At 37.7% G+C, this 27,711-nt stretch overlaps 1 protein-coding gene across 6 annotated transcripts in view; it reads right to left on the bottom strand.

Moving 5' to 3' along the window:
- Positions 1-27,711, bottom strand: part of N4BP2 (NEDD4 binding protein 2) — a 127,133-nt gene that overhangs the window by 39,306 nt on the left and 60,116 nt on the right. For all 6 annotated transcript variants that reach the window (XM_063619774.1, XM_055246429.2, XM_063619773.1 and 3 more), the window contains 8 exons: positions 27,094-27,170; positions 22,222-22,377; positions 17,958-20,335; positions 17,064-17,149; positions 16,068-16,113; positions 13,958-14,154; positions 7,975-8,093; positions 3,151-3,289 (listed from right to left, as the gene is read on the bottom strand). In XM_063619774.1, the coding sequence (XP_063475844.1) occupies positions 3,151-3,289; positions 7,975-8,093; positions 13,958-14,154; positions 16,068-16,113; positions 17,064-17,149; positions 17,958-20,335; positions 22,222-22,377; positions 27,094-27,170 (3,198 nt within the window). The remainder of the gene's footprint in view (positions 1-3,150; positions 3,290-7,974; positions 8,094-13,957; positions 14,155-16,067; positions 16,114-17,063; positions 17,150-17,957; positions 20,336-22,221; positions 22,378-27,093; positions 27,171-27,711) is intronic.

The following is a 27,711-nucleotide window of genomic DNA, read 5'->3' as shown; positions in this document are numbered from 1 at the left end:
GAATTGCAGGATGATAAGATTCTGTAAAATAAAAAATAATAATAATAAAAAGGCTGGGCATGATGGCTCACGCCTGTAATCCCAGCACTTTGGGAGGCCGAGGTGGATCACTTGAGCCCAGAAGTTCGAGACCAGCCTAGGCAACCAAAACCCTATCTCTACAAAAAATACAAAAATTAGCCAGGTGTGGTGGTTCATGCCTGTAGTCCCAGCTACTCAGGAGGGGGAGATGGGAGGATCACTTGAGCTGTGATCCTGCCACTGCACTCCAGCCTGAGTGACACAGTGAGACCCTGTCTCAAAAAAAAAAAAAAAAAAAAAAAAAAAAGAAAGAAAAAAAAGAATGTTAAAAAAAAAAAAAAAGCCTAATGCTAGGCCTGGCGCGGTGGCTCATGCCTGTAATCCCAGCACTTTGGGAAGTCAAGGTGGGTGGATCACAAGGTCAGGAGTTCAAGACCAGCCTGGCCAGATGGTGAAACCCCATCTCTACCAAAAATACAAAAAATTAGCTGGGCGCGGTGGCAGGCACCTATAATCCCAGCTACCCGGGAGGCTGAGGCAGGAGAGGGCAGAGGTTGCAGTGAGCCAAGATCACGCCACTGCACTCCAGCCTGGGCAACAGAGTGAGTCTCTGTCTCAAAAAAAAAAAAAAGCCTAATGCTGATACAAAATTAATACAAAAAACCCAACTGCCTGTCTATGTATTTGTAATAAACAATCCAAAAATAAAATTAATGCATAATTCCAGGCCAGGTGCGGTGGCTCAAGCCTGTAACCCTAGCACTTTGGGAGGCTGAGGCGGGCAGATTGCTTGAGCCCAGGAGTTGAAACCAGTCTGGGCAACATAGCAAGACCTTCGTCTCTTTTTAATTTAAAAGTAGTATCAAAAAATAAACTTCTTAAAAGGACATAATTCCAGACCAGAAAGAAACAAAACAAAAGAAATAATTCCATTTACATTTACAATAGCATGAAAAAGAACAAAATACTGTATTTAGAAATAAACTTAACAAAAGACGTGCAAAATTTATACTCTGAAAACTATAGCACGTTGTTGAAGGAAATTAAAGAAGACCTAAATAAACTGAAAGATACTCCATTTCATGAATTGAAAGACTTAATATTGTTAATTGGCAATACTCCTCAAATTGGTCTACATATTCAACATGAACCCCATCAAAATTCTAGCTGGCTTCTATGCAGAAATTCACAAACTAATCCTAAAATTCACATGGAAATCCAAGGGCACCAGAATAGCCAAAATCTCTTTAATAAATAAATAAATAAATAGAACATAGTTGGAAAATTCAAACTTCCCAATTTCAAAACTTACTACAAAGCCATGGTAATCAAGAAGCCACAGTAATCAAGACAAGTGGTACTGGCAATAGGATAGACATACAGATCAATGGAATAGAATTAGGAGTCCAGCAATAAATCCTTACAACTATGGTCAATTCATTTTCAACAAGAGTGCCAAGAAAATTCAATGGGGAAAGAACAGTCTTTGCAACAAGTGGTACAAGACAACTGGATATCCACATGCAAAAGAATCAACTTGAACTTCTATCTCACAACATATACAAAAATTAACTCAAAATGGATTAAAGACCTAAATGTAAGGCCTGAAACTATAAGACTCCTACAGAAAACACAGGAGGAAAGTTCATGACATTGGATTTGGCAATGAAGCACAGGCAGCATAGCAAAAGTAGACAAACTAGACTACATCAAATTTAAAAGACTTCAGTGTCACAACAGAAACAACAGAATGAAAAGGCAACCTATGGAAAGGACAGAATATCTGCAAATCACATGTCTGATTGGGGACTTGTATCTAGAATATATAAAGAACACTTACAACTCAACAATAAAGACAAATAACCCAATTTAAAAATAGGCAAAGGATATGAACAGACATTCCTCCAAAGATGTACAAATGACCAATAGCACATAAAAAGATGCTCAACATCAATAGTCATCAAGGAAATGCAAATCAAAACCACAATAAGACACCACTTCTGTACTAACCATGTCTTTTGTTTTTTGTATTCCGGCCCTGGCATTTTGCAGGCTTCATGACACTAGAGAGGCTGCTCCCTCTGCCCCGTCATCTCCATCCACTCTTACAACCCCCTCAGGTTTAGCTAATTCCTAGAGATAACAACCCCCTCAGGTTTAGCTAATTCCTAGAGATAACAACCCCCTCAGGTTTAGCTAATTCCTAGAGATAACAAACACCTGCCTGGGAGCACACCCTTCATTTGGAAACCAACCAATCCAGAAACTATGCCTCCAACTTCCTCCTTTAATGGAGTTCTCCCACTCCGGGGCACTGTCCACCTGCCCCCGAGTATCAGACAACCAGGGGAAGTCCCTATGCCCCAGAGCCTACTGAAATTATTTAAACTAGCCAATCCTAAACCTGCTTACCCTGCCTTACCCATTCCTTCCCATAGAAACCAAAATACAGGCTTTTGCCCACATTTCCCCCCTACTCCTTCTGCCTCCTGACCAATCCTGCTGGCTCCCCATGTGGCCTTGGGTAGCAAGCCATACCTCCTGTTTCCAGAACTCTGTGAGTATGATAAACTAATCCTTCACGACACTTCATGTCTGCATGTCTTACCATACCTGATTAAAACAAATCCTGGGTATTCTTAAAACAACTTCTCACTCACTACAATAGTTATAATAAAAAGTCAGGTGTTAAATAATAATATATGTCAGTGAGGATGTGGAGAAATTGTAACCCTCATACAGTTCTAGTGGAAATATAAAATGGCAGAGCCACTTTGGGAAAAAATTTGGCACTTTCCCAAAAGGCTAAATATTTCTGCCCACATGTTTATATTCAATACCTATCATATTACTGCTATTCAATTAAACCACATACTCTACTGTGTCAGGGTATACAGAAGTTGCAGAAATTCAAGTGCCTGTTTATCATGCACACAAAGAAAAAAATCAGCTATAAATTCATTATTTTGAGTGCACAGATATTATAAGCCAAATATGCCATTGGTGGTTAAATTTCCAGTCTAGTCAAAATGGTGAGAAATAATCATTAAATTATTATACTCAATGAACCAATTATATTTTTATATGCAATTATCTACCCTTGTAGAAAAAAAATTAGTAACTCCATACCTTTTTCTCTTTAGACTTCTGGCCAGTATGAGATGTGACATTCTCATTTTGGTGAAGAAACTCTTGGGCTACAACTGTTTTTACAGGGTCCCCTTCAAGAACACAGTTAAGAAATTGCACTGTGTGTTCTAATGAATAGCTGTAGACAATTTAAGTAGAAACAAAATGTCAATAAATGAAAATAAGTTGTGTGGAGACATTAACACAAGCAATCTTCAAACATCTTACAAGAATATGAAAAACTGGCTTACTTTTAAGTTTTCAACCTTGAAATTAAATGCTCATGGTATATCTCAAAAAAAATCAAGAATAATCAGAAGGAAACTATCAAGTAATAGGTTCTCAAAAGCTAATTTTCAAAAAATGAATGCCAAAAGATAGTATATTGGTAATTCAGCCAGGTACAGTAGCTCACGCCTGTAATCCCAGCACTTTGCGGGGCCGAGGCAGGTGGATCACTTGAGGTCAGGAGTTAAGAGACTAGCCTGGCCAACATGGTGAAACCCCGTCTCTACAAAAAAATCCAAAAATTAGCTGGGTGTGGTGACACGCGCCTGTAATCCCAGCTACTCGGGAGGCTGAGAGGCACGAGAATCGCTTGAACCTGGAAGGCAGAGATTGCAGTGAGCTGAGATAGTGCTACTGCACTCCAGCCTGGGCAACAGAGCGAGACTTTGTCTCAAAAAAAAGATGGATGGATGGATGGATAGATAGATAGGTAGATAGATAGATAGATAGATAGATAGATAGATAGATAGATAGATAGATAGATTCAATTTCTAATCCTTTATTCCAGGCAGATTAGCCACAACAAATCTTTCTTTCATTTTATCACCTATTCTTCTTAAATCCTTTGTTGGATTCATACTTGGTTTCCTTCAAACATCAAACATAGACAATAGACCTTTAAGCTGACATTTTTATTGTATCAAATTCTACGTTTACTTTTACCATGGGATTTTAGTCAAATTCTAAGCGGGGATACAGAAAAGAAAAAGTTAAGCACTACCCTACCTCTCATCCCTGCATTATTCAGTCATATCTTGAGGGTGATACTATATTATCTGTAGAATGAAATTCTACAAATTGACAAATGTCTGATACACTCACGTTCCAATATCTAAAGAAAATCATTCAAAAAAAATTATATGCTGCTCAGTATTTCACACTATTTATGTCTCCCACTTCTTCCATTGGCCAGATACTGAGGAACTGACCATATACGAATATTTTTTGAAATCTGGTTAACTAGGCCAGGCGCGGTGGCTCATGCCTGTAATCCCAACACTTTGGGAGGCCGAGGCAGGTGGATCACCTGAGGTCAGGAGTTCAAAATCAGCCTGGCCAACATGGTGAAACCCTGTCTCTACTAAAAATACAAAAATAAATTAGCCAGGCGTGGTGGCGGGCGCTTGTAATCCCAACTACTACTTGGGAGGCTGAAGCAGGAGAATCGCCTGAACCCAGGGGGCAGAGGTTGCAGTGAGCCGAGATGGTGTCACTGCACTCTAGCCTGAACAACAAGAGCAAAACTCTGTCAAAAAAAAGAAAGAAAAGAAAGAGAAAGAAAGAAACTTGGTAAATTAATTATCCAAAATAATGTGGTATTTTGCTATTCTTCAATTTATTAAAGACAACCCTTGAAGGGAAGCCATGTGCAACCGCCAGTTCCACTTCCCCTCTCATCTTGCTGCCTCAGATATGCTCAACACAAAGGATATCAGTATATAGGGGCTGGATGCTACCAACAATTATTGACATCCTTTCTAGGCCTTAAAATCACCCACCTGCTGGAAGTCAGTCTCCAGCCCTGATGTTGTTTGAGGCAAGCAGCCGTAGAAGATTACACCTCAAGCACACACCGTATGTGTAGTAACTGAGCCCACCTACCCTTCTTACCAGGATGAAGCTGAACCTGCTGCTAGCTGAGAGAATCAGCCAGCCGTTGGCAGACAAATGGAAGCAATCAGCCTCCTAACATGAGGGGCCTGGCTGATCAATCACTGGCCATCCCCAGAAAGGACACACCCAGCCCCCTCCTTTGCCTGGGGAAGCACAACTCTGAGCTATTTCACCTCAGGCCTCTTGCCCTAGGTACTCATAGAACAGGAGTGGCCATATGCTAGCATCACCCTCTGGCATCTGGGAGATTTTAACACAAAACTCTCAGAAAACAGCAAGTTAGGTAGCAAAAATAAATAAGAAAATTAGGGATTGGAATACTACCTTTGAAGATTTGATTTAGGTGACATATTTAGAACTCTGCACACTCAGCAGAGAATAAATATTCTTAAGTACAGACTGGGCTGGGCATGGTGGTTCACACCTGTAATCCCAGAACTTTGGGAGGCCAAGCAGGGGAGAATCCCTTGAGCTCAGGAGTTCGAGACCAGCCAGGGCAACATGGTGAAACTCCATCTCTACAAAAAATATACAAAAACTAGCCAGGCGTGGTGGCGCGTGTCTATAGTCCCAGCTACTTGGGAGGCAGAGGTGGAAGGATCACTTGAGCTCTGGAGGTCAAGGCTGCAATAAGCCAAGATCGTGCCACTGCACTCCAGCCTGGGCAACAGCAAGATCCTGTCTCACACACACACACACACACACACACACACACACACACACACACACACGAAAGTATATGTTGACTACTCCTCATCTGAAACACCTGGGATCAGAAGTGGCTGAGATCTCAGATTTTTCCAAATTTTGGAATATCTGTATATACACAATGAGGTATCTTGGGAATGGGGTCCAAGTCTAAACATAAAATTCACTCATGTTTTTATATGCCTTAAAAATTGGCCAGTCAGCCGGGCGCGGTGGCTCATGCCTGTAATCCCAGCACTTTGGGAGGCCGAGGCGGGTGGATCACGAGGTCAGGAGATCGAGACCATCCTGGCTAATATGGTGAAACCCCGTCTCTACCAAAAATACAAAAAATTAGCCGGGCGAGGTGGCGGGCGCCTGTAGTCCAAGCTACGCAGGAGGCTGAGGCAGGAGAATGGCATGAACCCCGGGGGGCGGAGCCTGCAGTGAGCCGAGATCGCGCCACTGCACTCTAGCCTGGGCGACAGCGAGACTCCGTCTCAAAAAAAAAAAAAAAAAAAAAAAAAAAAAAAAAAAAAAAAATTGGCCAGGCAAGGTGACTCACACCTGTAATCCCAGCACTTCAGGAGGCCAAGGTGGGTGGATCAGCTGAGGTCAGGAGTTCGAGACCAGCCTGGCCAACATGGTGAAACCTTGTCTCTACTAAAAATACAAAAATTAGCTGGGCATAGTGGTGTGCGCCTGTAATCCCTGCTACTCATGAGGCTGAGGCAGGAGAATCGCTTGAACCCGAGAGGCAGAGGCTACAGTGAGCCATGATGGCGCCACTGCACTCCAGTCTGGGAGACAAAGTGAGACTCTGTTTCAAAAAAAAGAGAAAGAAATTCCCGGGTAAATAGAAAATCAAACTAAAATTTGAGATTTAGAAAATAATGAAAATTAAAATATGTAAAACATATAGAGAAAAATTCATACCTTAAATGTATGTTATTAAAGACTAAAGGAAATAAACTAACCAGAGTTGATAATATACTAACAAATTTTAAGAGAAAGATATCAGTAAAAATAAATGAGACAGCATAAAACAGACTTTGACCAATAAACTAAGATTCTCTCTCTGAGAAGGTACAAGCCCAGAACCTTCAAGGTACTAAGTTCTTTAAACTTTCCATAGCAGAGAGAAAAATGGCAGTCTGCAGTTTATTTTATTAAGCCTGATACCAAATAAAACACTGAAACCAAAATCTGACAAAAATAGCCCAGGAACAGAAAAAAAAATCACAGACCAACACCATTTCATTACTGTTGTAAAAATCCCAATGAATTAGTAAATCGATTCCTACCTGCATTAAAGGAAAAAAAAAAATCTGGAAGTAAAGTAGGTTTTATTCCAGAAATCCATTATTGTGATTGATATGAAATATATTAATAAACTAAAGATCAAAATCTATATTAGATTCTCAAAAGATTCTCAAAAAGTATCTATTTAAAACAAGCTCTTGTGAAGAATTTAAGAAATACATGATCAAAAGTATGTATTTTTCAAACCAGAGCATTCCTGATATACCTAACATAACACTACAATAATTAAAACAACACGGTGGCAACTCAGGATCTAACAAATAGCTCAATGGAATTAACGTCCTTAAAATATATATTTGGGAATGTAGTAAGTATTATGGTTATGTTTTATATAAGTGGGCAAAGATGATCCATTCATTTGGTTAGTCATTTGGAAAAACAAGTTAAATCTCTAGCTCATTTATAAATCTCTACCTCATACCACATACATAAAAAGGTAGACATTTAAAATAATAAAGAAACATTTTTATAATATTGGGACATAACAGACTCCCTAAATAAAACATAAAAATCAGAAACAATAAAGGTAAAGATTTTCTGTCCTGCAACCAATCTCCTAGATACTGAAGGACAACTGTATTTTGAGACACAGAGAGACCATGTTTACATAACTTATATTACAATATATTGTTATAATTGTTCTATTTTATTGTTAGTTATAGTTGTTTTTTACTGTGCCTAATTTGTAAATCAATTCTTATTTACAGGAAAAAAACATAGTATATAGAGGGTATATATAGGGTTCAGTTATATTCATGGTTTCATGCATCCACTGTGGGTCTTGGAATAATACCCACAGATTAGGAGAGACCACCGTAGACTTACATTATTTTTGTTATCAGAAAAATAAACATGGCATATGCTTTCAGTGACATCAGAGTAGAAACTACAGACAATCCTTCTAGCACTCACTTGTGGTCCTTGAAAATGTCCACCAGAAAATTTTGGTTAATGGCTGGAAATATCTTAAAGAGCTGCTTCTCCTTTAGTTTAGTGGCACAATCTTTTTCAAACATAAGGGTCTCCCTTTTCTAAAACAAAAGCACAAAAATAATCTTCAAGATGAAATGTATAATACTAGAAACACTGACCAAAGGCATGGTTAACTTGTTGCAAAACTACTGATGATTTAAAAGCAATCACAGACTTTCTTTACTGATTAAAGGCTGAAATTAGTAATAAGAGTACTCTTGCACTATTTATTTATATCCCATTTTTTGCAAAGTATTTGAAGTTGCTCATAAATATACACATACACACATAATCACACATATACATGTATGTGTGTAAATATGTATGTATGTAAATATATATACACATACTGTCACACATGCATATCCAACACATTGAATCATTAAAAGGATGAAGATATAGACGCATATATATATACACACACACATAAACAGGATATAAATAAATGAAGCCAGAGAAAATAAAGATAAAATATAAGACAAGGCTAGCAGTATTAGCATATAAATGCATGCCACAAAATCCTGTACAATTGCTAAAAGTAGGCCACAAATTTAGTTCTGAGACTTTTAGTGGCCAAAGCAAAGGGGAAAACAAAGATTCTCAGTGTCCATAAAATAAAAACAAACCAGTTGCTAAGAGGAAGTATAGCTTTTTCTGGTACTGAGAACTGAGAGAAATTTCCCCATGGGTCCTCATAAAAGTGACACTGTGTGATGGCTGTGAACATCGTCCTCAAAACATATTCTCCTCAATGGGCAGAAACTACAGTGTACAAACAAGCTGCAAATTCAGATTGACAGAAATCTTGGAATTCACAATTATTTTTTCAGTTTTTCACAAATATATTTACTCCAAAATAACCGTATAAGAATTATATTATTACTCACATTTCATATTTGGATCTGCTCTAAACTGTCAGGCCAAAAGAACTTTCATAAAAATATGCTATTTTAATTCTAACCTAAGATGATAATAAATATTCTTAAAGTGGCAATCTGTCAACATTGTGACGTAACAAAATAATTGTTTGCTACAAAAATGCTGATGTCTGAAAAATAACTTCCTATACAATTTCAAAGGCAATAAAATGACTGAAAATTCCTAAATTTAAAAATTACAATAGCTGAGGTAGGAGGATTCCTTGAACCCAGGAGTTCAAGACCAACCTGGCAACATAGCAAGACCCTATCTCTACATAAAATTGTTTTTTAAAAACTGGCCAGGTGTGATGGCAAGAGTCCCAGCTGAGGTGGGAGGATGGCTTGAGCCCAGGTGGTCAAGGCTAGAGTGAGCTCAGATCAAGTCACTGCACTCCAGGCTGGACAACAGAGTGACACCCTGTACCAAAAATAAACAAACAAAATAATCTGGGAAAATGCTAGAATTGTTCTTTGTTATAAAGCTTAACCATACTTAGGCCATTTATAACACCAAACAGCAATAAAAGAGGAACCACAAGAAGTGACAATATGACTAAAAAGGGGTGATAAAGCTGAACATACAACAAGAGTGATGGAAACAAGCTACCTGAAGAATTTAAAATATTTCTGGCTGGGTGCAGTGGCTCATGTCTATAATCCTAGCACTTTGGAAGGCCAAGGTGGGCAGATCGCTTGAGCCCAGGAGTTCGAGACCAGCCTGGACAACATGGCAAAACTCCATCTATACTAAAAATATATTTTATTTTTAGTGGCGTGGTGATGTGCGCTTCTGGTCCCAGCTACTTGAGGGGCTGAGGTGACAGAATTGCTTGAGCCCAGGAGATTGCACCACTGCACACTCCAGCATGGGCAACAGAGTGAAACCCAGTCTCAAAAAAAAAAATTAAAATATTTCACATTTTACTTAAGATATGCATGTAATCTAAACTTACTAAAAAATTCAATAATCAGATTTTCTACCAATCTATCGGGTCATAGTTTCTAAACTATAAATTCTGAAGTTTCATCAATGAACTAAAACCTTGTAACCTTAATCATCTTAAAATTAATTATTCTAAGGCCGGGCGCGGTGGCTCACGCTTGTAATCCCAGCACTTTGGGAGGCCGAGGCGGGCGGATCACGAGGTCAGGAGATCGAGACCACGGTGAAACCCCGTCTCTACTAAAAAATACAAAAAATTAGCCGGGCGCGGTGGCGGGCGCCTGTAGTCCCAGCTACTCGGAGGCTGAGGCAGGAGAATGGCGTGAACCCGGGAGGCGGAGCTTGCAGTGAGCCGAGATTGCGCCACTGCACTCCAGCCCGGGCGACAGAGCGATACTCTGTCTCAAAAAAAAAAAAAAAAAAAAAAATTAATTATTCTATTCATATATTATGTCTAAAGTTATATTTTTTGCTTTAAAAATATATAAAGTATATTTCTCCTTTGAGGACAAAGAGTGAGGACAGCATCAGGAAATTATCTGGCTGAGTGCAGTGTCATTTACACTTACAATCCCAGCACTTTGAGAGGCCAAGGTAGAAGGACTGCTTGAAGCCAGGAGTTCGAGACCAGCCTGGGCAACATTGCAAGACCTCATCTCTATTCGAGAAAAAAAAAGAAAGAAAAAAATTATCTTTCTGAGGCTGCATGTAAAGGTAAAGGTGGGTATCCTTGGGACAAAGCCAACCAGATTCTATTATATTACCCAATCTATAGAAAAACAAGCAAAGGCCAGGTGTGGTAGCTCATACCTATAATTCCAGCACTTTGGGAGGCCAAGGCAGGTGAACTGCTTGAGCTCAGGAGTTTGAGACCAGCCTGGCCAACATGGTGAAACCCCATCTCTTCTAAAAATACAAAAATTAGCCGGGCATGGTGGCAGACACCTGTAATCCCTGCTACTTGGGAGGCTGAGGCAGGAGAATCGCTTGAACCTGGGAAGTGGAGGTTGCAGTGAGCTGAGATTGTGCCACTGCACTCCAGCCTGGGCAACACAGCGAGACTCTGTCTCAAAAAAAAAAAAAAAAAAAAAAGACAAAACAAAACAAAAAAAATAGCAGGGCATTGTGACTCACACCTGTAGTCCCAGCTACTTGGGAGGCTGAGGTGGGAGGATGGTTTGAGCCCAAAAGGCAAAGTTGAAGTGACCTGAGATGGTGCCACTGCACTCCAGCCTGTAACACAGCCAGACTGCGTCTCAAAAAAAAAAAAGAAAAGAAAAAGAAAAAGAAAAATAAGCAAAAATCACTGATAGCAAAAAAAAGTAGTAAGTTGTGAAGTCAAAAGATGCTCATTTGTTCACCTATTATATCAAGACATTAAAGGGAGGTTAGAACTGTAAAGACAAGTTTTAATAGTGGAAAATGGCATTTCAATAGAAAATATCACACCATTTAAGCCTAAGTGTTAGGCTTTCCTTATTTTATTTTATTTTATTTTTTTTAAGAAAATCCATTGCTGGCTGGGTGCTGTGGCTCACGCCTGTAATCTCAACACTTTGGGAGGCCAAATAACTTGAGGTCAGGAGTTCAAGACCAGCCTGGCCAACATGGTGAAACCCCATCTCTACAAAAATTACAAAAATTAGCTGGGTATGGTGGCATATGCCTGTAATCCCAGCTATTTGGGAAGCTGAGGCAGGAGAATCACTCGAACCCAGGAGGTGCAGGTTGCAGTGTGCCAAGAACGCACCACTGCACTCCAGCCTGGGTGACAGAACGAGAATCAAAAAAAAAAAACAACAATAAAAAAAAAAACAGAAAGAAAAAAGAAAATTCATTGCCTCAAATTAACACATGTATTAATTGAAGAGGCTATTTGACAGTACACTAAAATTTTAAGATCTACTGAAGAGGTTATTCCTTGGATTGCGTTAGGATACAAAGATGGGAATGGCAGTATATTTCTAATTTAGTTAACCAAGATAAATTTAAAAAATAAATATGAAGGTATAGGAATCCCTATGCCTTAACTGGATGTATTACAGCCAAATATAAAGGTGCTCCTTTGTGAAGTCAAACGAATAAGAAAGTGTTAAAATGTTTTAAGAACACCATCTAAGAATTATTTTTTTCCCTTGAGGATTAGACTAAATAACCTCTAAGATGTTTTCCCTTTTGAACTGGAATTCTTTAATACTAATTTTCAGAATTCCAGAAAAGAGTAAGATGAAATCCAAACGAAATCTACTGCACGTATGGCTTCATATACTTAGATATTTTGAAATAAAGACCAAAAATAAAATTCAAAGTAAAGTGAAGGTTCTATTCAAAAAGGAAGAGTAATTTTTTTATTCAAACTGATAAGTTTCTAAAATTTTTCTCTAAAAAATTTTGTTTTGGCCAGGCATGGTGGCTCACACCTGTAATCCCAGCACTCTGGGAGGCTGAGGCAGGTGGATCACAAGGTCAGGAGATCGAGACCATCCTGGCTAACACGGTGAAACCCCGTCTCTACTAAAAAATACAAAAAATTAGCCGGGCGTGGCGGCAGGCACCTGTAGTTCCAGCTACTCAGGAGGCTGAGGCAGGAGAATGGCACGAACCCAGAATGCGGAGCTTGCAGTGAGCCAAGATCCCGCCACTGCACTCCAGCCTGGGCGACAGAGCGAGACTCCATCTCAAAAAAAAATAATAATAATTTTCTCAAAGATAGACATCTTTAATAGTAAGATAGACATTTCTTATTACTAATATATATAATTATCTTTAAATAAGATTTCTTTCCTGTTTTTATAGAAATAAAAAAATAGAGGTAAATATTAAAAGCTGAAAAAGATGCAGCTGGCTGGGCATGGTGGTTCATGTTGGTAATCCCAGCACTTTGGGAAGCTGAGGCAGGAGGATCACTTGAGCCCAGGAGTGCAAGACCAGCTTGGGCAACATGGCAAGACCCCCTCTCTACAAAAAATAAAAGTAGCCAGGCATGGTGGCATGTGCCTGTGGTTCCACCTACTTGGGAGGCTAAGACAGGAGGCTCATTTAAACCCAGGAGGTTGAGGCTGCAGTAAGCCTTATTGTACCACTGCACTCCAGCCTGGGCAACAGAGCAAGACCCTGTTTCAAACAAATAAAATTAAAAAAAAAAAAAGAAGAAGAAGAAGAAGAAGATGCAGCCAGTCAGGCACAGTGGCTCATGCCTCTAATTCCAGCATTTTGGGAGGGCAAGGCAGGTGGATCACTGACCCCAGAACTCAAGACCAGCCTGGGCAACACGGCAAAACTGTCTCTATAATAAATTCAGAAATTCGTGGGCATGGTGGCTCATGCATGTAATCCCAGCACTTTAGGAGGCTGAGGCACGTGGATCACTTGAGGTCAGGAGTTCGAGACCAGCCTGGCCAACATGGTGAAACCCCGTCTCTACTAAAATTACTAAAAATTAGCTAGGCATGGTGGCACACATCTGTAGTCCCTGATTCTTGGGAGGCTGAGGCAGGAGAATCGCTTGAACCCGAAAGATGGAGGTTGCAGTGAGCCAAGATTATATCACTGCACTCCAGCCTGGGCAACAAAGCGAGACTCCATCTCAAAAAAAAAAAAAAAACATACCCAGGCATGGTAGTCCCCGTTACTCAGGAGGCTGAGGTGGGAGGATCGCTTGAGCCCTGGAGGTCAAGGCTTCCAAGAGCTGTGATCACACCACTGTAGTCTAGTGTGGGCAACAGAGCCAAGACCATGTATCAAAAAAAAAAAAAAAAAAAAAAAAAAAAAAAAAAAAAGGTAAAGAAAAAGAAAGACGCAGCTCAATCACCTATAAAATTAAATCTGAAACAACACAAACTTAACATGGATGGCTTATAGTTGAGTATTAACTAATTTCCCTGAAGCAAAAACCTCCAGCTTCAAATTATACTTAAAACATTTTTCAATTTTAACATTAAATTCAATCAGGTTAAATATGGATTCTAGACTAGAAAATACTTTGGAAAAAATCACAAAGTAAACACACACAATAAACCAGAATCAGAGACAGTAGCTTAATATTTATATTAATTCATACCAAATTATGTTTTTCCTGTAAGGCAATTTCTTCTGACATTATTTCTCTGAGTGATACTTTTTTAGTTTGAGTATTCCAATGATCCAATAAAGGTAGCATTTCAGATGCTGTTAAAGTCTTCAGTAATTTTTTGCCTGTTTTCTGAGATGATTTTTGTTCGGGATTATCAAGCCCGGTATGTCCAACAAAGGAAGGATCTACAAAGTAGTATAAATACTGTCATACTCTCAACAATAAATGTATAAATTAAACATTATTCATTCTGTTACATTTACCTCAGAGACCAAGGGAATAGTTTTTTAATTTTCAGTTTGTAAATATAACACAACTCTGAAATTGTAAAATACATCTTCACGTCATTGCAAGTAAGAAATAGTGTGTGTTAATATAGCAATATTTTAAAAGAGTAATGATCTGTGTATAATCTTTTTTTTTTTTTGAGACGGAGTCTTGCTCTGTTGCCCAGGCTGGAGTGCAATGGTGCAATCTCGGCTCACTGCAACCTCTGCCTCCCAGGTTCAAGCGATTCTCCTGCCTCAGCCTCCCAAGTAGCTGGGATTACAGGTGCCCGCCACCATGCCCGGCTAATTTTTGTATTTTTAATAGAGACGGGGTTTCACCATGTTGGCCAGGCTGGTCTTGAACTCCTGACCTCAGGTGATCCACCTGCCTCGGCCTCCCAAAGTGCCGGGATTACAGGCGTGAGCCACCGCACCTGGCCAGTCTGTGTATAATTTTAAACTGACTCAATGCTTCCCACTCTTTTTCATATCATATCAACCCAAAATATAGTGACATGTATACAGGACACTGGTAAACAGAGGAAGTTACAGCCAGCTGGAAGTGAGCAACCATAACAGCTACAGTCAGCTCTGGCCACCCATTCTAAGGACCAAGAAGATCGATTACTTTGGCAAACCTGTAACTCAGTGAAGGCACACAATAAAGAGTGGGCAAATGATATTCAAAATAAGGAACTGAACATTCTACCAAGTTCACAACAATTTAATGTGTAACATTTCTACTTTTCAGAGGAGTATCAACACATTCTGATATATTCCTCTGCTGTCCTAGAGACTGAAGAAACAATAGACACTGGCATTTGCACACCATCCTTTGGGCACCTCTATCCCTACATCAGCTGTAGCTCTTGAGGCTATGACATGAACACAGGTCTGGACCAAAGTGGATCCTAAGAATCTTCAAGGTGGAACTCCTTGCCTTGGTCCCAGTGTGGAGTGGACAACAGAGGCATGTGGAGGAACTCAGACACAAAAGGAGGATGCTTAGTAACAGGTCTGCCACCCCACAACAGTCACTGAAGACAACACTGTCTAAGAGAAGTCATCTGGAATCAAATATTTTCAAGTTGACAGGATGTACCAAAAAGCAGGCTGGGTTTTGTGGTCTAACAATACTGACATCAATAAAAACTTTGAATAACCAAGTAATATTTCAATGATGTTCTTGATCAAACACGTGAACACTCTACTGCTCTCAAACCAAAAGTTTTCTTTCATGCAGAGCAAAACCTCAACAGGAAATACTTTGAGAGCATACCCTAGGTGTTCCACAGCACTCATGAAAGTTCAATACATATTATAGGGGCTTTTTTCCCCTTTAAGTTTTATTTTATTTCATATCAATAAAATATTAAATATTTTTAAAGAACTGGCTGGGTGCGGTGGCTCATGCCTGTAACCCCAGCACTTTGGGAAGCCAAGGCGGGTGGATCACCTGAGGTCAGGAGTTCAAGACCAGCCTGACCAATACGGTGAAACCCCATCTCTACTAAAAATACAAAAATTAGCCAGGCGTGGTGGCACGCACCTGTAGTCCCAGTTACTCAGGAGGCTGAGGCAGGAGAATTGCTTGAACCCAGGAGGCAGAGGTTGCAGTAAGGTAAAATGGCATCACTATACTCTAGCCTGGGTGACAGAGCAAGACTCCATCTCTAAATAAATAAATAAATCAATAAATAAAACTTTTATTTTCAAATCAAAATTTGTGGGTACCGTATTTTGTGGAAGTAATTTAGAATGAGTTAAAATTCAAACACACACACCAAGTTTCAACATTAAGATGTTAGAAATAAAAACATGTGCTGTACCTTGCATAAACTTGCCACAAGACACCTCTTCTTGTCTTTGTCGCTCCTAAACACGAAAGCCAGGCAAGAGATTGGCAAACAGGGAGTGCATTAGTAAACAAGGACACAAGGTTATATTATTTTTCTCTAGAAATCATTTCTCCTCGTATAACTATAAACCATTCTTAATCTAAGTAAAACAATAAAGTTAGATAATGAAAATTATGAAGTATGACTACAGCTACATATTTTTTCCACTTCTAGAATGGTAAAAATACAGCATTTTAAAAAAAAATTTCTTGTTATGGAGAATGGTCTGAAAAAAAATTTTTAAATAAAAACTGTCTTTGAAATTTAACCAATCAGCATTGAAGTCTTTAATTCCAGGAGTGAAAAACTCACTGTTTATAATTTTTTTCTTAAAAAAAAAAAACAGGTCAGGCACAGTGGTTCATGGCTATAATCCCAACACTTTGGGAGGCCAAGGCAGGAGGATCACTTAAAGCCAGGAATTCAAAACCAACCTGGGCAACATAGTGAGATCTCGCCTCTATTAAAAAAAAAAAAAAAAAAAAAAATTACCTAGGTGTGGTGGCAGGCACCTGTATAGTCCTACCTACTCTGGAGGCTAAGGCAGGAGGATCATGTGCCCGGTAGTTCAAGGCTGCAGTGAGCTATGACTGTGCCACTGCACTCAACCAGGGCAACAGAGCTAGACACTGTCTCTAAAATAGAAAAAAAGATTAAAAAAATCAACAATCACAATGAGCTCCATCGCTAATTATATAATTTGGCTGTTTGGAAATATTTAAACTACTGAAAAGACAGAAAAAAAAAGACAGTAATCTGTTAAGTGGTACAAGTTCATTCTCTCTCAAAGTCAAAATTCAATAGAACTCTTCCATCTCAAAGTCAAAATTCAATAGAACTCCTTAATATTATGTGGTAGATTTTACTGAAATTCAAAGGTTCAAAATGGACAAAAAAGGAGCTCTTTATAAAAAGAAGCCTACCAACCATTACAGATTCTTTCCATTTCTCATGAATCACTTTCGCCAGATTCAGATCTATATGAACCACACAATCTTCAACTGTTAGAGACCCTTGTGGGGGAAGGGGGAGGGAAGAAAATGTAATCATTACTCATTATGTATTTGCAGAAAACATACTAAACCACCTCATGCATCACAACACTAACTTGTATTATTAATTCCTAACTTATGCTTCTATTTACTAAATCTTAGAGTATTTTTATTTATGTTATATGCTATGTTATTGCCTTCACACTTCTTGACTACTGCAGTTATACAAAGCTTCACAGTAAATCTAAGTTATTCCTTTCCATGAGTCTAAATATGTTTATTCATTTCTATTAGTCAAGACTTTTCAATAAATATGTTCTAAAACATTAATCTTGTCTTAAATATATCTGGAGTAGCACCAAAGGATTTAAAAGGTTCATCCGTACAATTAAGTGTGAAGTAAATACCAGAGAAAACGTTCAAACTATGTATGGGATAAATACAAACTCCATATAAATAGTCTCTATTTCTTCCTATTGTATTTTTTAAAGTCCTCCAGAAATGTGTCAAAAATAAGGCACTATGTGAAGTTAGGCAACATAAAATTACTTTTGCATTTCAGGTAACATAGAATATAATTTTACAATCAAAATAGAACTCTCTAGCCAGGTATGGTGGCACATGCCTATAATCCCAGCTACTCTGGAGGCTGAGGCAGGAGAATCACTTGAGCCTGGGAGGCAGAGGTTGCAGTGAGCCGAGACTGAGGCACTGCACTCCAGCCTGGGCAACAGAGCAAGACTCCGTCTCAGAAAAAAAAAAAAAAAATAGAACCCTCTATAGTCTAGTCACACAAAGACACACACACGATCATTTACTTTTTCCTTACCTGAATCAATACCAACAGGACCAAATAATTCATTAAGTTGAAAAGCCAGTTCAGGGGGTAATGCCAATTCCAGACAGTCTATGGTCAGAGATTTGGCCATCGCTGGAGTGGGATTCAATATCTCGGTTTTATCTTCCCCACTAACTCCAGCTGATAAACTACTTCCTGCCATTAGAATTTCCTTCATTTCCTTCTCATCTTCATTCATAAATTCTTCTTCATCTGAAAATTTCACATAATCCTTTGGAAAATTTTCATTTCTCTTTATTTCAAGAGAATCAGTAAAATAAATTTCTTCATTTAATTCAAGATTTGAAGTACTAGATACAAAGTCAAAAATATCAGAGAAATGTGAAGGAGAATGTATGTTGTCTCCAGTCTCTGTGACTACTAGGTTTTTTTCTGTTTCACTCATATCTTTAGGAGTAGTAGCTTTCAGAATACCTGGAAAGGACTGCTTACTGCTATATAAAAGTTCTTCCTGGCTGTTAGGAAGTATGTCGTTATTATTCTTTAGACCCACAGCAGCACTGGGAAATATACTTGTCATTGATTCATGGTTTTCTGGAGTGACAGCTCTCATTTCTGCCTGCTCTGAGTTTCCTCTTTCTGCATCACAAGTAGACTGTGAGTTAGCGTTACTAATACCAATCCCATGGCTAAACTCTGGCACAGGAGAATTACAATTCTCTAAAGTTCCTCTTTGGCTAATCATTTCTTTCAAATTCAACCCCAGAGAAAAAGGCCCAATTTGTGATCCATCACACGATTTTTGGAAATTCTCAAACTCTGTATCCTCACATAACTTAGTTTCAGAATCCAACAAAAGGCTTGTGGCCCAAATAATATCTTTATTACACCTTTCATATAAGTCTTTCAGGGCTTCTAATGAAAAGGATCCAAACAGTTTACAAAGAATGTTAAGATTTTCAGATTCATCTGCACTGGTAAGCTCACTTTCTTCAACAAATGTGCTTTTATCATACATTACTCTATATGGAATTGCTTCTTGAACATCTGATTTTGTGTTAATATTGAAAACTTTTGGCTTAAATCCATCTAATCTTCCTGTTAATACTTTGATAGAATCTGAAATGCTAATTTTATTCTTTTCTATTTTCCATAAAAGAGCAAAATCCTGTGGTTCAGTCTGGGTGCACATGCCCATTTCTTTTCCAGGGTCTCTCTTAGGCATTTGCTCTTGACATTCAACTAACATTTGTGGTTCTACTACTCCAGAAACAGTTGGTGCACTATTGTTAAAAGTAAGAGGCAATGATGTGTGTTGCCCAAGACTCTTTTTACTTAGACAAGTCTGACTCTCACAGGTCATTTCACTGAGTAGCATTTCAGAACTTCCTAGATTGGAGCTACCCAATGTCTTTAGTTTTTGAGAGCTTGTGTCCCAACAGGCCTCATGTGCTGTAGATAAGGGTATTTCATTCATTTTGTCATTTGTTCCAATTTCTAGGTTGGGCTCACTTAAGCCAGTCTTTGGCATTCTTGATCTGTGTTCCCTCTGAGCTAAAGAATCAGATGAAGGCCAGTCACCCACAATGTTGAATGAGTTTTTTTCAATATTTTTATAAGCATCGTATTTATAGCTATCGAGTGGCTCTGAAGCATCATCACATTGTGACTTTGTGCCATCCTCTACACTTTCATGTGGAGATCCTCGTTGCTGGACACAATCTATATTCACAGATACACTGTTAACTAATTTGCGTGACTGAGGGTAATTATACTTTTTGTCACTTTGTACAGATGAAGTTTTTTCAGTTTTTCTGTTCCTTTTTGTCCTCTGACCAATAGTCTTATCAACTGGCCAGTCACCAACAAAATTTGATAGCTCATGTCTTGGGAACTTTTCCAAAGTCGATTTGCTTTTTTGTTTCCCAAAGGCTTTTTTCTTTACTGTTGCTTTTTCTTCCACTATTTCACCAGGTGAGGATTTTTCATTCTGAAGTGGTCCAGTATTTGCAAGATCACAGTCTTCTTGATGATTTTCACTACAGCAAGTAACAGGTGATACTCTCTCCATAGAACTATCTGTGTCAGTTTTACTATACCCTTTTACAGCCACCATTTCTATTTGCTCTTCTTCACTTTTGTCTGTTGCTTGGAGTTTGCTTTCAGAGTCAGAAAAATACATATGTGGAGTTTCCAGAATTAAAGCACTTTGAATGCTAGGACTCATATCACTTATTTCTTTTCTTCTTTTGTTTAAATCTGCATTAGAGAGATACGTAACATTCTCAGGTAACATTGTTTCTTTGGTTATGTCAAGATTCTTCTCTTCAATGAACTCTAGATGCTTCAAAGATGAAGATAAAATATTTTCTTCTTTTTCAGAGAGAATATCTTCATTGTCTCTTGGGCTGTAAGATTATTTTAAAGAGTATCATGAGAAAGTCTGTTATGCTGCCATCAATACTATGATTTAAAGAAGCATTAATTGACAGGGCACTTAACAGTTGTTCTGAAAATTTTATAAATAAACTACATTAAAATTATAAAAGCTAATTTTGATCTTTCTCTAATACACTATGAACACATTACATTGTTGTAACCCCATTACCTAGCATGATGCTTGGCATATATGAAGCAAACTTTTTTTTAAATTCAACAGTACATATGAGATTTTCAGTTTAGGTGTTAATTATGCATTAAAGTTAAAGCTCTGAATTTGTGCCCAGGAGAGGACACTACTTTCCTGGCTTCTTTCTGACCTTAGTTTTACATAGCTAAGCATATGTAAAATAGGTCTGATACAGAGGAAGCTTCATTTACAAAGTCACAAAGGGCCAACCAACGCTGTTTGCCCGATTAAGAGAAATTAGAGAAAAAGAGCTTTCCTTTGAAATGTCATTTGGTAAGATTTTTTAAAGCCATACTTAATGTTAATTTCAGACTCAGAGCACTTGTGCAAATCATTATACTCTCAACTTCAGTTAATTTTTCTCGATTAAATTTGTCAACACGTTTCCTTTTTTTTTTTAACTTCAGGAGTGCTTGAAGTCCCAACTCTCACAGGATGCCTTCCTAAGTGAAATCATACCTAACGCTGAGTTTTCTATGTGTTAGATGATGCTACTTTAAGTCTCTTGCATGTACTAATTCATAATCCTTATAAGATTTTTATGAGCAGAGTGTTATTACTGGCATTTTAGAAATGAAGAGCTGAAGTACAGAAAGATTTTATAACTTGTCAGAGATTACAAAGCTTTGGGACTTTTTGAACCCAGGAAATATAGCTCAAGAGTCCATGCTCTTAACCACTTTGCAACACTGTTTCTCAGTAAAAAAAGCATTTATAAATTTTCTCTTCCCTATTCCCAACTCCTTTTTAACAGAGCCTCTCTATCCCTTACCATCATAACATACGGATAATTCAGACCTCTAGTTTCTTCTTTACTCTGTCTGTCAATTAATGCTGTTTTTATTTATTCACTTGTTTATGTGTCTTCATTGCTGAACAGAATCAGTGCTACCTTGGATTGCAAACTGTCAGAAGGCCATGACTTGTATTACTTGGTAAGAGTGTACCGTTAATAATTTTTATAACACTAGCTTGAAAGAGTATTTTCATTAAAACTTAAGGAAATTAAGAAGTGATTTGAGTGGATACAAAATAATAACAGCGAGAAGATAAGGGAAATACTGGATTAGCAGCAAGCATCATGTAAAACTGGCAGGAGAATTCATAGCATCATCATGGACTCACAAAACTCTGAGGACAATAAAAGAACTGTCATGTCATCTCTCATATGAACTCGTACTTCTCTTGATAACTACATACATCCCACTCCAGGTAAGACTATAACTAAACCCTTAAAAATAACAAAAGTCCACCTTATTGATTTTTTATTTTTTGAGATGGAGTTTCGCTCTTGTTGCCCAGGGTGGAATGCAATGGCGCAATCTCGCTCACCGCAACCTCTGCCTCCCGGGTTCAAGCAATTCTCCTACCTCAGCCTCCCAAGCAGCTGAGATTACAGGCATGCGCACCAGCCCGGCTAATTCTGTACTTTTAGTAGAGGCGGGGTTTCTCCATGTTGGTCAGGCTGGTCTCGAACTCCTGACCTCAGGTGATCCACCTGCCTCGGCCTCCCAAAGTGCTAGGATTACAGGTGTGAGCTACCACACCCAGCCAAGTCCACCTTATTTTTAAAGTTTATCAGCAATGATTCCACAAGCTCCAAAATTATACTTTTTAACAATTATATTTCAAATTGAATTTCGTACATAAGGCATTTTAACCTACCTAGTGCTTCTATCCTCACAAGAATATGCACACAACTCAATACGTTCAATTTTCTCTGGAACCGAAGAACTCATAATTATTGGCACTGAAACAAAACGCTGATAATGTTCCAACATTCTTGTTATTTTTTCTTTGCTTATCCCATGAATGTTACGCCTGAAAATTCCAGGGGAGAAAAGGGTTGAAGGAATATTGATAATTAAGTTTTTAAAAATCAGAACATATGCCTAGAAAAACAATAATATATTTCTAATAGATAAGAATATCAAAGCTGCTTTATTGTGACCACAATATATACAATTGGATTCTAATTTTCATTTTGTTAAGGATTTCTTAAATTACACACTTTAAGTTCAAAGAAAAAAAATTCTAGTATTTGAAGTTTCTAGATGCTCAAATATGAAGTTAGTTGTTTGTGTTTTCACTCATGGTGGCTTTTTTAAAAATGTTTTTTATTATAAGCTCATATTTGGTTGAACTTAATATATGAGAGTTCTGAGGCCTTCAACTCGGAGTTCTTTCACACAGCATCTAGGTTTATACCTGCCAGGAGGCCAGATGTTATGCTTTAGCTCCTCAAAGGTTTGGTCTTAATGAAAACATCTCAATTGCAACTTTCCTGTCTTGGGTTGAATTCAAGGCTTTGTGACTGGATCCCAGGAATAATATGCATTTGCCAGTTGGGCAAATCTGGCTTTCATATTTACCTACCTCGATCTTGTCTGGTTTCAGATCACAGAGAAGCAAAGAGATAGAAAATATGAAAGAGAGGTTAAGAGTCATAGGAGCCAGAGCCAAAAGTTCTAGTATACATCTAATCTAAGTCCCGGAAAGAGAAGAGAATGCATGGGACGGAAGCAATGTAAAGAAAAATGCTGAGAATTTTCCAGAACTGATGAAAAACACCAATCCCTTAATTTCAGAAGCCAACAAATGCCAAACAAGATTAAAAAATAAGAAATCCATAACTAGAAACATAGTACTGAAATTGTCATTCACCAAAGACAAAGAGATGATATTAAAAGCAACCAGAAATTTTTAAAAATCATTTCAAAACTAGTTATCTACAAAGAAACAATTAGAATGACAGCTGACTTAACAACAATAATAATGTAAGTCAGAAGGGAGTCAAGTGTTATCTTCGACAACAGAAAATAACTGTCAGTATAGAATATACATATCCAGCAAAAGTATCTTACAAGAATGAGGGCAATAAAAAGATTTGCAGATTTTAAAAAAAGAATTTGACACCAAGCAGACCCTTACTGTAAAGAAAATTCTCAAAGATGAACATCAGGCAGAAGGAAATTCCCAGATGAAAGGTATATGATGCAAGAAAAAAATGAAGCAGAAAGCAATAACTAGATGAATAAGTGAAAACAAACACTACCTGTATATTCTGGACAATGACAGCATGTAAACTGAGAGGGAGGCAAGTGTCAGAATTACAATGTTTTAAAGTCTTCGTATGCGTGAGGAGGAAAGCCAAGAAAACGGTTTGACTTTAGATTTAAAGTCTGCATGATAAAACTTGCAAGGTAACCACTAAAAGAACAAAAATAGTATACATGATTTCCAAATTAGTAGAGAAGAAAAAAATTTAATACAAAATTTGGAAACAGTTTTAAAAATTTTAAGGCCAGGCGCGGTGGCTCACGCCCGTAATCCCAGCACTTTGGGAGGCCGAGGTGGGCGGATCACGAGGTCAGGAGATCGAGACCATCCTGGCTAACATGGTGAAACCCCGTCTCCACTAAAAATACAAAAAATTAGCCGGGCGAGGTGGCGGGCGCCTGTAGTCCCAGCTACGCGGGAGGCTGAGGCAGGAGAATGGCCTGAACCCCGGGGCGCGGAGCCTGCAGTGAGCCGAGATCGCGCCACTGCACTCCAGCCTGGGTGAAAGAGCGAGACTCCGTCTCGAAAAAAAAAAAAAATTTTAAATAACGCATGATAGGAAAAAAAAATCCAACTACATCATTTTCTATAATAAAAGAACAATCACAGAAAAGGTGAGATAAACAAAAAGCACAGAATGAGACAAGATCAATTATATGAATAATTGTAAGAAACAAGATCAATTATACGAATAACCAAAATAACCATAAAAGAACTAAGTTTATCAGTTAAAAGTCAAGGTGGACAGAGTGGATTTCGAAAAATCCAGCCATCATGCTTACAAGAGATACATCGAACATAAAAATATTCAAAGTATGAAAAAAGAAATAACAAATACTAACTAAAAGGAGGCTGATGTAGGTCTATCAATATTAGACAAATTACACTTTACAACAAAAATCACTACTAAAGACAAAAGAAAATCATTAGAAAATAATAAAAGGTTCAATTAATTAGGGTAATATAAAAATCTTAAGCTTGTATACATTTCAAAAACTACCCTCCAAATATACAAAGCAAACATAGGCAGAATTATAAGGAGAAACTACAAGTTCAACATAATAAAGGGAGATTTCAACATTCATCTCTCAAATACAGGAGATATGAGTAACAATAAGCATGATTTAATGGATATATTAACACATTGTAATCATGTACATTCTTATCAAGCAAATATGAAATGTATAAAAAATCAACACTTAACTAGGCCAAAAAAATCTTAAAAATATCAGTGAATTAGTATCGTACAAACTACACAACCTGACCTATTGTAGTTAAGTTGAAAACCAATTTTTATAAAAGACAAAATACTCATCTGTTCAGAAATTTAAAAACACAGTACTAAATAACCCAAGAGTTAAAGAACGAAATTAATCATAATGCAAACTAGAAAATAACTAAATAAAACAAAAATAAAGTATTATATTAAAATTATGAGAGCAGCTGAAATAATACATAGGAAAATTTTATTTTATTGGAAGACAGAGTCTCGCTCTGTTGCCCAGGCTGGAGTGCAATGGCACAATCACAGCTCATCACAGCCTCGACCTCCCAGGCTACAGCAATCCTGCCACCTCAGCATCAGAGTACCTGGGACCACAGGCACACGCCACTATACCCAGCTAATTTTTTTATTTTTTGTAGAGTCAGGGTCCCACTCTGTTGCCCAGACTAATCTCAAACTACTGGGCTCAAGAAATCCTCCTGCCTCAGCCTCCCAAAGTACTGGGATCACAGGCAGGAGCCACCACACCTGGCATACATAGGGAAATTTTAACATCAAACGTCATATTAGAAAATGACCTAAACCTTCAAGTAGAGAAGTTTAAAACACAAGAGAATAAAAAAAGGAAAATTGATTTTTTAAAGCAATAAAGGTAGAATAATGAGAAGCAGAAATTAATTAAACATTAAAAAACTTACAATGGAGTTCAAATAAAGCTGAGACTTGTTTATCTGAAAAGGCTAATTAAAAAATCTGATCTCTGATGAGAATAATAAAGAAAAAAGAAGGAAGATAAACATACTAAGATTGCAGGAGGGAACTTAACTGCTAACACAGTAGATGTGTAAACAGTAAGAGACTACTATAATTGCTTTAATAAAGTCTTAATAAATTTGGAAACGTTGCTATAACGGAAAAATTCCAACTAAACATTCTCACAAAGAAAACATCAGATCCAAAGAATTTTTAAAGTAAATTCTAACATTCAAACTTAGATAAACCTAGAAAAGAAAAGAGGAGACACTTCCCAATTAATTTCATGATCCTAAAACTATGATATCACAATGAGGCAAGACAAGTCAAGGAATAAAAAAAAACTGTAGGTCAATCTCATTTATTTATAAAGACGCAAAAATCCTAAATGAAATATCAGAAAACCAAACTCAGTAATCTTTCAAAAGGAAATGAAAAGGAAGTAGTGACACATGCTACAACATGAATGAGCCTTAAAAACATTATGCTAAGTGAAAAGATGCCAGACACAAACAGCCACATATTGTATGTTCCATTTATATGCAGTATACACAACAGGAAAACCCATAAATACAGAACACACATTAGTGGTTGCCAAGAGGAGGGGGGAACCAGAGTAACTGCTTGTAGGCATAGGGCTTCTTTGGAGGAAATGGAAAAGTTCTGAAATTACATAGGGGTGATGATCACACAACACTGTGAATTTACTAAAATTAGGTTGTCCTTTAGTACTAAAGGTAGTTGAAATTGCCAAGAAAAAAAAAATAGCCTAACCAAAATGAAGTTAGGGCTATCTCTATGGAAGTATAGAACACAAAGCAAAACACACTGTACGTCCATGCCTTGACTAACATTTTTATTCAAGTCAACCAACTGAATAAAGAAAAAAGTATAGCCATAGTGGGAGACAGGCATGGAGTGAGATATCTGGACAGCTGGATATTTGCTACCTTTTCCATCTCTACATCCGTACTACCTTCCAGTGCTCTAAGTCACTAAGCAGCTACAACAATCCACATCTCCCAGTAGCACATAGTTCAGGTGTGCCAAATCCTAGGGTCTGTTCTAGTTTTAGATATTAACATATGATTCAAAGTAATGAAGTACAGGCTGGGCATGGTGGCTTACACCTGTGGTCCCAGCACTTTGGGAGGCAGAGGCAGGAGGATCGCTTGAGGCCAGGAGTTCAAGACCAGCCTGGGTAACATGGCAAAACCCTGTCTCCATATTTAAATAAATAAATACGTAAATAAATAAATAATAAAAACTCAAAAAAGGTAAAAAGATACAGAATATATAATACAAGGGGAATTTTTACTGTAAATTAACTCAATTTTAGAAACACAAACTCTTCATAAAACTGGACAAAAAGCTGTAAGCAATAGAAATGAAGTTACAATCTAATCAATTCATTCATCATTTACAAGGGCAAAAATCTAGATGGACCTTGTCTGTCTGCCGTTATATAAAAAGCATGTTAGGTAGCCTCCAAGTTTTACCTTGCAAGTTCCTTTGGTTTAAACTTCCACCATGTGTCTGGTTCCCGAAAAAGGACTTTATATTTGTGTTTCTGAGACTACATACAACAAAGACAAAAACATTTTAAAATAGGTATTTCCAAGAAATTAAAATTATTGTTTCCAAATTTATAACATGTAAAATGTAAAGATTATCTAATCTTGATGAGTGTGTTAAAATGGGAAAATATACAATCACTTTAACCCAGCAATTAACTATAAGAAATTTATGCTACTGATAAATACTTATATAAGAGCATTTATTTATATAATACATATATTAGATATATGCCAGGATAGCCAGTTTTCCAGTATTTGTAACAGCAAAAGAATACAAATAACTACATGGCTATTAATACAGAACTGACTAAATAAGTGAAGGTATAACCACAAGATGAAAATACTACACAGTAATTTTTTAAATTCTACATGTGTTAATGACAGAATGTTCTTTAAACAAAATGTTAAGAAAGGAAGATAAAGAATTTTCTGCCAGACATGGTGGCTCATGCCTGTAATCCCAACATTTTGAGAGGCCGAGGTGGGTGAATTAACTGAGGTCAGGAGTTCGAGACCAGCCTGGCCACCATGGTGAAATCG

Source organism: Symphalangus syndactylus, chromosome 16, assembly GCF_028878055.3.
Source record: "Symphalangus syndactylus isolate Jambi chromosome 16, NHGRI_mSymSyn1-v2.1_pri, whole genome shotgun sequence".
NCBI classification, from domain to species: Eukaryota; Metazoa; Chordata; class Mammalia; order Primates; family Hylobatidae; genus Symphalangus; species Symphalangus syndactylus.
This window is presented reverse-complemented; position numbering and strand designations above follow the sequence as displayed.